The sequence below is a fragment of the Olea europaea genome, chromosome 6 (assembly GCF_002742605.1).
Source record: "Olea europaea var. sylvestris chromosome 6, O_europaea_v1, whole genome shotgun sequence".
In the NCBI taxonomy this organism is placed as follows: domain Eukaryota; kingdom Viridiplantae; phylum Streptophyta; class Magnoliopsida; order Lamiales; family Oleaceae; genus Olea; species Olea europaea.
Genome location: NC_036242.1, coordinates 20,442,541 through 20,453,996, shown reverse-complemented (window position 1 = coordinate 20,453,996; position 11,456 = coordinate 20,442,541). Strand labels below are relative to the sequence as shown.

At 34.3% G+C, this 11,456-nt stretch overlaps 1 protein-coding gene across 1 annotated transcript; it reads right to left on the bottom strand.

Annotated features, from left to right (window-relative positions):
• Positions 1 to 1,092: 1,092 nt before the first annotated feature.
• LOC111396121 (protein MEI2-like 4) lies at positions 1,093 to 7,357 on the bottom strand. The gene is made up of 12 exons (XM_023022432.1): positions 7,021 to 7,357; positions 6,360 to 6,810; positions 6,098 to 6,256; positions 5,754 to 5,867; positions 5,530 to 5,678; positions 5,268 to 5,365; positions 4,768 to 5,181; positions 3,756 to 4,404; positions 2,811 to 2,895; positions 2,613 to 2,681; positions 2,320 to 2,499; positions 1,093 to 1,780 (listed from the first exon to the last, which is right to left on the bottom strand). Exons 2-12 carry the CDS (start codon positions 6,783 to 6,785, stop codon positions 1,622 to 1,624), a joined length of 2,502 nt encoding a protein of 833 aa, XP_022878200.1. The 5' UTR covers positions 6,786 to 6,810; positions 7,021 to 7,357; the 3' UTR covers positions 1,093 to 1,621.
• Positions 7,358 to 11,456: the final 4,099 nt, after the last annotated feature.

The window sequence follows — 11,456 nt, the reverse complement described above, 5'->3', positions numbered from 1 at the left end:
TATTAACTTTTAAACACTGTGTCTTTCGTGGGTGGCAACGGCTATACCAATCCCTTTTTTTTTTTTTCTCTCTCTCTCTCTCTCTTTTTAATTAATACTCGTACTTGTATGGTACTAAATTGTTAAAAGCTTCTTCAATGCTTTTTATTGATTGTCATCTACGTAACATTTCGTAAGAGTTGTGGTGCAAGTAGAATTAATATATAATGAAAAGACAACCAGATTAAAATTAGTCTTCAATGAGTTGCAACCTTTTATTTTTTTTAACATAAAAAAATTTACACCTAATGATATATTGGAAATATGAAATTTTTTATTATTATTTTTTTTTGCCTGAACTTTTAGAAATAGCTTCGCATGTCGTTCATTTTGCTTATGTGAATTATTTTAGCAATCAATTGCATCATTGGAGATGCAATAAGAATATCTCCATATCTCAAGACACCAATCCAAGTCAAAGTGTTATACTGACGACATGTACCATCACACTACTCTTTCATGTGACTAATTCTGTCAATCTTCAACTAACATGACCCTACTAATAATGAAGCTTTTGATTGAGCTCTCCATTATTTGTGAAAAAAAAAAGATTTTTATAATAGTATTTTTTGAAAATATGTGATTAAGAAAAAGTAAAAAATTTATATTTACATGTAAAAATTATTTTATTGATAGAATTCGTTGTTAAAAAAAATAAATTTTTAGATAATGGAACTCAAATAAGAGCTGATCAGAAACAATTTATTTTGTCCATGTCTTCCTTATCTTGGGCACATACCCAAGCCCAGGAGCTAACAAACATTACCTGCGTTTAGTAATAAACAAAGCTACCTCCGTCCCTTAATTACAGATTACTCGACATCTTCAGCCCCTCGCCCTCTTTTTTTTTCACGTAGAATAAATTTTTTGATAGTAAATTTTTTCAGAATGTGTGATTAAAAAATTTTAGACTTATGTGAAGAATATTTTATTATAAAAATATGTAGTTGAAAATGAATATAAATCGAAAATAACATGTAGTTCAGGTAGCCATTAAAGAGAGGAGGCTTCTGTTCTGTGAACAAAATAGCCAGCTGGGACAAACATCAATGCTGAAGAACCAGGACATTCATTGACTTTCTTCCCCAAAAATAAAAAAAATAAAAAAACAAATAGCAGCAGCAATGGATGCACAAAATACAGAATAAACCAAGTAATTCACACACCCTCCAATTCAAAACCAAATGATACAACAAAAATTGTTAACAATGCTCTCTCAATTCTCTTAGAATACTGCCCAAAATTAATAACAAGAGGAAATGAAAATTGCCAAGAGAAAGATGGCTCCATGCAACATATTTTGCTGTCCCTCAAAAACTCCCTATATATATATATATATATATAGAAATTATCAAGTTCCTCAAAATCACAATGTCGCCTTTGCTGTCCATAGTACTCTTTCAATCTCAAGTGGCAAAGTAACTCCTGAGTTAACCAATCTGTCAATATTTTCCCCGTACTTCATCCCTTCTGCTGCTCTGTTTATGACCCTTAATTTACATTAGTAAAGTTCTGATGCATGATTAGAACATACTCAATTCTACAGTGTTAGTGCTCAAAAAAAGGAAGCAGCAGCAGCAGCTCAATCTGAATCCTTGCCAGAACCTGAAGATGAGTCTCCATTGGAAAATTCCTCCCCATTCAACGAATTTGAAGGGACTTCTTGATTGTAGTCCTCACTAGAGCTGGCTCTAATTTTTCCAGGCCTAGTTCGAATATTAGTGCCCATTGGGAACGGAACCTACAGAAGAAATAGACAAATATGAGATGTTCCATATTTCTTATCTTTTCTCCAGATATAATTGCTGCTCTTTTTTTAGATAGAAGTACGATACTGCTCCTCTGTTGGTAGATAATAACTGACAAATTTAGCAAAACCATAAACTGTAGTTAGTTGCATCTATTTGTTGCCGAAGGAAAACAATATCAATTCAATCTGAACAAATTGAAGATCTGTGAGGCTTGTGTCTCTTGAGAGTTCTAATTCACATCCAACCAGAGAATAGGTCATTTGTTTAAAACCATAACCAATCAAAGCTCTCAAGTTGACTTGGACCTTGTGAGTTTTCAGTTAGTGGTTAGGTACCACATATATTCAATCTCTGCCTTTTACAAAACAAAAAATGATATGATGAGCTTAATTCAAAAATGTGATTTCCACATTTACATCAACGAGGAGAAGAAGTTGAGCCTTATCCCAATAAATTGGAATTCCACATCTAAGGAGATCAAATAAGATTTGGGGAACAGAAACTACGTTCCAGATCAGCTTTCCCCTACCTGATCGCCAGCATTAGGACCATCGGTATGAAAGAGAATAGGGCGGCATCTCTTGTCTTCGTTCATCAAGCTTGAATTCTGGAAGTGTGCAATGAGGGCAGCCTTTCCCTGTATGCGAGCATATGCCAAGGATGCGACTTTTTCACTATTGAACTTCTCCCATTTCTTTCCATTGAAAGTCTGCCAATACCAATCAGATGCAATTACTGCTTTAGTTTATACAAAAAATAAGAAGTCCTTTTTATCAAAAACATTAAGAATATTTAAATTTAAATGGTACAGATGAAGCATACCTGATAAAAAGGAATGATGAGGGAAGGATCTGTCATGTTTATAAAAGCATAACCCACATTGCATTTGTTCTGCAACAAAATGAAGTATCAAAGAATCAGACATCAAAATAATAGACTTATTGCCATGATCAATATGTCATCAAGGAAAACCCCGTTTGCAAACACGAAACAGCATTTTTACAAGAAACAAACACTTGCCTTGAAATCAATAGGTAAGTAAATGAAATCATAAGTCCCTCGATGGCGTTCATCAATGGCAGCCAAAAGCATCTTTGAGGTGTACCTAGATTTGCCCCCACAGTAAAATAGAATCATTCCCAAGAAAGGGAAAGAGAAAAACGAATATCCAACTTCAAACATTGATACAGCAAAGCAAGATCGGAAAGAATCTATTACGCTGTCCTTGATATTTCAACGATCTACTTGGTACTTGTTAGGGAGAAATTATAATGGAATTATAATAAAGAGTAAAGGTCCCACAAAATGTGTGGATAATAAGTGGGTAGTAGTTGTGAATGTGTGGTTAAAATTAATGCTTGACTTTGACTTGAAAATGTAAGGAGACTATAATTTTTGCCAAACACGCACTTAGCCTGGTTTAGAAGGTACAAATGTGGCAGTTTCGAAATTAAGATGAAAATTTAGTAGATCTCATGGTGCTTAAGCATTCATTATAAGCAAATGCATACTAACACTTGGCAACAAATTGTTGCAGGTTAGATCAGGTTCCAAGCTGGACACAAGAGGATAAATGTTTCCACAGATTTTCCCAGATCAAATGCATTGTAAAACTAAATTAAGGCGTCACATAAAATAAGGCTTCAGAGAATAACATGACAATCAAGTGCATGAACACAGCAACATTATGCTTGTTCTTAGATCAAATTTGCCTGTCCAGCCAGTCATGACCTCTCCCAATATATCAAATGAGTACTCAAAACCAGAAAATTAGTTATTCATTCACTTTGTACTTAATTTGTACTTAATCTAGTAGCTTGATAGTTTACAAATTACTACTTATTTGTACTTAATCTAGTAGCTTGATTGTTGCAAAATGATTATCAAAAAGGGATTTTAAATCAGATGGGAAGCCATCATTCTAATAATCGCATGATCTTAAAAATTTAAGTGAATAATACGTACTTGTTGGGAATGTTCTTTATCATAAGTGTTGTGCGCTTGTCTTTTTCACATGCAATTCGGTCTATGTCAAGCTCAAACTGTTTCTTGGTGTCACCTTGACTTGAGCCGCTTTCATTTCTGCAGCCTCTATTCCATTCACTAGGAGAATCAAATGAACTCATCATAGAAATCATTTGGCCCCCAGTAGGAAACATCATGCACCTCTGATGATGAGTATGCAATCCAATATTTTTAGAAGGGATTGGCAGGTCCATATAATTTCCACCAGTGTGAGGAAAGATGTTGCGTGGAGCAAATTCCAAAGGATGTGGTGAACTTCCTGATCTCATCAAATTTGCAAGTGAACCTGGGTGGAAAACAGTAGCATCAGGAGATTCCCCAGCATAAGCATGACGTCTATCCCATAGAGCAGGATTGACAGATGGTGCTGATCCCACATGGTGGTTATTTATAGGCATAAGTGCATTCAACATATGAGATTGTGCTCTAGGAGCTGCATGCAATTGTTGAGGACGAGCAGCACCAATCCCATTGACAAATGATGGAGAATTTGACCAAATAACACCTTGTGTTTGAGGATGGTGTGAATTACTCCACAAGTAGTGACGCCCAGGAGGAGGACAGCTTCCATGTCCAGAGGAACCAAAAACTGAACAAAACCAGATAGTCAGAACATCAATGTAACTAGCAAGTGCTGGGTTAATGTTTACTTTTTGTAATCAGAAAGATTTGTATGTTGAGGGTCCATTTAGTTAAGGAGTGGTCTGAGATGGCTATTGTTGGTAAACAGAGAAATTGAAGATTCCAGAACAGAAGCTGAATTATTGATTTCCGGTGTCCATTTCTTACTCTTTCTTCATCTGGTCTAAAGAAAATTTTGCCACATGAACACAATCATTCGACTTTGTCACATATTTTACTTCTCTTAAGATTACTGAATTAGGTAGCGACAGCAACAAACAAAATTAAAACACACATGAAAACGGCAAAGCAATTAGACCCTGGCACTTACCACCTTCATTCAACTCAATTGACTGCCCATTAGAGCCAACTCTATGAAACTGCTGGTTCTGTAAGATTACTGGTGGTCTGACACTGATATTTGTAGCCATGTTACTGGTAGTACCAGAGGGAGGCCCATTAACTAATCCATCATGATATTCTGGAAGTGAATGGGGATGGGAATTTGGCATCTGCCGAATTTCAGACTTCAGGCTGCCCTTTGAGTGACCAGATTCACCAACATTGGACTGATTTCCAACTGATCCCACCCTTACCAGAGTGGGTAAACTGTTAGGCACATTACACGATGCCCCATGGTGAAACACATTATCCAAGAGTGGACTAATTGGGTTGTCATTTGTGAAGTGTGAACCAAGAATAGTTCCGTTTGTATTAGATGTGATTCCCCCGAGTGAAAATGGTCCTGGTAAAATTTTTAGGACACAACATGAACATATTTCCTGTTGATAGGAATCTAATCAACAGTGTATATCATGACAACTAATATACCAGAAAATACAGTAGTCAAGTTATTAGGAGGGCTATTCTGCTGCACTTGAAGACCAGATTCGTCTTGGTCCAGCTCAGAACTAAATTGCTGCATTAATCTGCAAACAGCAAAGAACTTGGTAAAATGAATAGGAATATATTAGCTGTATACACATCATTCAATAACTACAAAGCACTGAAGTTCGATTCCTGCATAAAAAAACTGACGAAGATAGAAAGTACTTGAAAAAAGAGAGATAAAAAAGTATATGCTAACATCAACCTTTTAGAAACACCCGGCAGGCCTGCTTCAATCTTAATCTGCTTTCCAGCAATTTCACTCCTGTTCAATGCACGGAAAGCAGCTGCTGCAGCTCTGACATCATAAAATTCTATAAAGTTCTGATGACCTCTATTCGATGTCCCATGAATCTACATCCCAGAAAGAGTAGTTAATAACTGTATTAGCACGTGCTCTGAACAGACTAGGTTGGTACCCAAGCTCACCTCTTTGATCTCACCATAGACACCAAAAATTTGTCGGAGTTCATCAGTTGAAACAGAAGAATCGAGGTTATAAACCCGAAGAACTCCCTGATTATCTTTTTCTGAAGGATTCTCCTAACGGAGGTGGACAACAAAGGAAAAGTTCAGGCAATAAAGTTAGTCACATAAATATATAATTCTGATGCCAAAAATAAAAATAAAAAATGCTTATCTTAATCATAATGCTATGCAGGTAAACATGATTGGAGCAGTAACAAGCAAAATATAATAATAACAAAAAGTAAAAAGAAAGAAATCAAAAGAAAAGTTTGAACCTTGTAAAGTAAACCCTAGCAGAAGCTTACCTTTTGAAATGAGAAATGTATGTCGAGTTTCCTACGTCTTAATGGCTTATTCTGGATATCTTTCAATGCATTTTGGGCTGCTCTTATATCATAATATGAGACCATAACAAACCCTCGATGCTTGCATGCCGTATAGAGAGTGCGGATTTCTCCGTATTGCTGTAATTAAAATATAAACAAAGAGGATGAACATCAGTCAGAATACGGCAAGGATACACTCGGACTGCAACTTCAAAGTCTACAGAAAAAGACAACTGCCCACCTCAAAAAGCGCTCGTAATTCAGAATCTTCGACATTGCTGTTTATGTTTCTTACAAAGAGTGTTCTTGATGGGTGCTCCTGATCATTGGAACCATAAGAAACTCCCAGCTGATTGTTAGAAGTGAAATCAAAAAATTCATAGTTTCTTTGCGAGGGAATATCTTCTCCTAACTCCAGTCCTCCAACACTACTAAACAGGTCTAAATCTTCCATGTCACCCCCTTTATTCGATTGGTCAACACATCCAAGCCCATCAGTCAAACCAGAAAGCAAGTCCTCATCATCAGGTAGAAGATTACCAATAGTGTGAGCCTCAAGTTCTTCAAGAGTCTCGAAACCCTCTTGTGCCTCACAGCGGTAGGCAGCAGCACCACCACGACCACCACCACCACCACCACACCACCACCACCAAATGAATGACCACATGGAGCATCATTTGATGAAAATCTCACTGAAAGAGAAGAAATAAAGGACCAATTACTTCATTTTAGCAATCACAGTAACTTAAAATGGTAGCAGTTAACTTTACAAATCTGCTTAATTATGCATATCAAGATAGCATTTTTGAAAGCAAATACAGACATACACCCAGCTGGAAACAGTTTGCATATAGCAAAGGCATTTCATCAACAGTTGGATAAGTAGAAAAGAGAGGACTTACCCTTTCTACTAAATAAATCAGATAATGAACTTGAAAAGAGACCATTTTCATACTGAGCACCCATGACATTTATTCCATCTCCATCCAGAAAGTAAGACGCAGACATCTCATTTGAATTAGATCTAGCACTCAGATCATGGTCAACAGCACTAGGCAAAGAATGGCTGGCTGCTCTTTCAGCTCCAACAATGTGCTTATCTAAGGTAATGTTAACTTTTTTACCATGACTTCCAAAATAGTCAGGAAGGTCAAAACCGATTCCCATCTGAGGATCCAGTTGGGTTCTATTCTCAAGAGGTGACAAATCAGCAACACTGGTTCTGAGTGCTCCACCTGTTTTCAAACCGGAGAGTCATCCAAAGTGGTACCATAACGTTCAAAATAAGTTTGAAAAGCTTAACAATAAATATATGAATCAAACAGGTGTACGCAAATCTACATAACTACCTCTTTCATCTTAGATTTTCTCATATTTATGATAGACTTGGGTAGTTTGACTGCTATTCCTCTTTTCCCAGTAAACCAATTGTATAATGATAGACATGTTCAGTGTCATATATATCTTTTCTTAGGAAAAGGAGAACATCATCTAGAACACTATTATCGGGTATCAGTGATAACTCATGAATAACTCGTGATAGAATAAAGACTGGATTAGAAATGACTTCATTTGAAAACTTATAGAACAGAATACAGCCGAGTAGAGTGGAACATACATTGTATCTATTATTGTCATTTCTGCATTTCAATTACATGAAATAAAAATAAAATTCCTCCAAAGGCTTAAGATGAGAACCCAATTCTTGTTTAATTGATAGAACGTTCCATAACTTTTTGACTGAATAATAGATAGTTCGTCCAAGTTGCAAAGAAGTCTTAAAAGTGAACCGTATTCCATTAATATGACATCTAGTGTGTTGTGGAATATAAGACAATTATTCTACTCAAGCTCGAAGATGGACTACTTTCATGCTTGTATGATATCCATGTATACCTTTTTATCGCATGCATCGTGACAGCAGTTTCATACTGCTGGGCCCACCTATAGATTCCTAGGGCTAAACAAAGTGAACACGACAACAATATGTGAAAACAGAACATTTGATACGAAATAGATGCAAGGAGCTATGTTATTATTTTTGCTCCTCGTCTAAGTCGTCTTTAGCACAAATAATTCCAACATAGCCCTTCTGACATTTCACAACAAGGTCCATGGACTATCCACACCTTGCCATGCAAATGAACTACAGTCAAATACCAAATTAGTAAAGGTGCCCCTCTTCCGATGGGGCTGGTGCCTGCCCGCCAGGTGCCGCTGCCGCCGTTGGATCAAAACTGTGAACAATAATAAATAAATATCATCAACAAATAATTCTTCTCTGCTTTCACCCTACCTGGACCAAACCACTCACGTTATATATTAGCTCAACATAAACATTTCATTTCACCTGGCTTCCTTGTACAATTATTATGCCACAGAGAAGTCCCACAAACAAATTAAGTGCATGTTTGGGTTAGCGCGACTAATAATTTAAGTTGGTTAAACTTTAATTTTAACCATACATTTCCTATGACCACAATTACTCACAAATACTACTCACTTATTCATTTATTAAGAAAAAAATAAAATCGGCACATAATTGATCATAAAAATTCAATAATCTTAGCATTTGTTTGGCAAAATTTATTTGATTATTCAAATTTATTTTCAATTATACATATTTTTTATAAAATAATTTTACACATGTACAACGTTACTTTCTTCATATTTCTTAACCACTTATTTTCTACAAAAAATATTTTTTACTTCAAAAAAAAAGGTGGGTACGATTAAAAAATGGATAAGAAAGAAATTGAGTTCCATAATGTTATTCACGTTTGGTACACATTAATGCAAAAATGAGAATGAAAGATATAATCGTTATGGGCTCACACAAAAAATAGAAAGTCAAATATGATGGTTTGATGTGATGAATAACGGTCATATTTTTCATTTTAATTGATAAATAATCAGAAACAAACGAGGGCTCAACTGTACTAGTGAGTATCACCGTTCTAAATATCGACTAAGTGTCCTTAATATTTTAAAAATGGTATTAATTCATATAATGATATTTTAAAATTATTGTTACGCTTCTTTATTGTATGACGTTAAGTCTTGTAATTTTTGTTCTCTTGGCATCCAAGAATCAAATTTAAATACAATTATATAATTCAATCAAATATAACCATGTGTTCCAATATTTAAGGTGTTAATTAATTGAGATGCAAGAGTGGCCTATCAAGGGGACGACTAACCCATCGTTATTGGCTGCCCAGAAAACAGTTTTTTGAGCAGCCAATAACAGGGGGGCAACTGTCCCCCCAGAATTTATTGTCTCGTTTTGTAACTGATTTGCGTTTTGTGTCCAAAATGAATCACTCTAATTAAGTAGCTTAAAAAGCACCATAAACTCCCCTCCCCACAGGAATTAAGAGTCTTTTCGATTGCAAGTATGGAATTTATGTTGAAAGAAAATTTTCAATTTAAAAAATATTATATTTATTTATTGGTAGATAGATCTGAGAGAGAGAGTACGAATTACTAGGAAAATAAAAACCTAATTCCCTAAAGAAAATATTTTTATTCTTTTTCAAGGAAAATGTGGTTGCGTGACCAAAAATATGAAAATATTTTTCCTGGGAAAAATATCAATCAAACAACACAAAAGTAGGGATTCAGATGAAAAAAATGACATTTTTCATAGAAAATATTGGCAATCAAACACGCTCTAATTGTTTTTTTTTTTTTCCAACACTTGGAACTTCTCTAAACATTAAAAAGACTAAGGGTGCGTTTGATTGCCAATATTTTTCATGAAAATTGTGTTTTTTCCACCAAAATTTCTACTTTTTTTTTTGCTGTTTGATTAACATTTTTCATAGAAAATATTTTCCTACTTTTAGTCACGTGACCATTTATCCCTCAAAATCAAGGAAAATATTTTCTTCATAATAGTATGATTTTATTTTTCAGAGAATTCATTTTTATTTCTCTCCCATCTATCTACCCACGACTAAAAAATGAGCAAATATAATATTTTCTAACTTGAAAACTAAATCAATTAAATACCTTTAATTAATAAATTCAATAAAAGTAAATTTTTTCCATGCAAATTCCATACTCTCAATCAAACGTACCCTAAAGTAAAATTGTCGAGGGAGTTTCTTTAAAGCGATAATGAAAAAAAAAATTAATGAACCAAATGATCATGGAGGAAAATTATGTCGATGATTTGTCAATGGTATTATGGTTATAATTTTGATTGAGATCAAAATCTATTGATTATTCTCACGAAATCACCCAAAACAATATAATTGATAATCATCAACTCACTTCCTTAGCGATCATCGATAGTAACGTCGATGGTGTTGTTGGAAATCACCGTCGACTTCATTGGTAATTAATTACTGACGATATAGCTATTGGTGATTCTAATTGAAATTGATATATGTTGACGATTCACACAAAATTATTGACACGATGCTTGTGGCAATCATTGATAAACCTTCATAGACAACTATGACAACAATGTTGTTAGTTATGTCACTCCAAAAAATTTACTCTATCTATGCACTTTGATTTTTTAACATACTCATAAATAAGGTAAAATCACTTTATACTATTTCCTTATAATATTACCAACTTGTAAATTATTTTTTAAATTTGTTCTAATAAAATTTTTAGCTGGTGTATAATTTTTATGTTTTTATTAATTTATTTATTGATAAAATTTTCCTTGGTAAATTAAATTTTGAAAATTTGTTATATTATTCATTTTTTAACTATTTTTAATCAAAAGAATGTTTGCAATCTTTAAGAATTTTTTTTAATGTTATTAATTATTGAAGGATTTTTTTCATAAGAAAAATAATGGAAAAAATATGTGAATTTTAAAAATTGAGGAAATTCTGTAAATCGAGTAGCTAGCCTAATGCTGGAGCCTGCTTTATCGACTTATCTTGTACTAATTGTCAAATTACCTACTTTTCAAGGCTAAATTGCGTGCACATTATCATTAGCCAATAATTCTTGATTTGAAAGGCTCCACAGAGCGTATTCGGAATAGCTCAGCTGCCTTGACATTCATTCACTAATAAAAATTCAAAATAACCATCTATCTTTTTTTAGGCCCGTTTGGTACTCATTTTTTTAAAATGCATTTGTCTCTCTCTTCTTTTCAATCACACATTTTTTATTAAAATAATATTACACGTAAATTAAAAAAATTCTTATTTTTCAACCACACATTTTCCATCAATATACTATTCTAAAATGCATTTTTATATAAAAATGGCTAGCAAACGCCCTCTTAGTCTTACTATGATGAATAGCCAACTTTATCTCCTGCTAGGTGCGAATCAAAATTCAGGCAATGTTTGAGTCGCATTCTCTT

Bases quoted from the DNA above. Each gene is read 5' to 3' on its own strand.
- LOC111396121 (XM_023022432.1), bottom strand. From the start codon at position 6,785: ATGTGGTCATTCATTTGGTGGTGGTGGTGTGGTGGTGGTGGTGGTGGT. The intron at 5,679-5,753 runs GTGAGCTTGGGT...TCTGGGATGTAG, and splicing joins TCTATGGTGAGATCAAAGAG to ATTCATGGGACATCGAATAG. The intron at 2,896-3,755 runs GTACGTATTATT...GGGCAAATCTAG, and splicing joins ATAAAGAACATTCCCAACAA to GTACACCTCAAAGATGCTTT.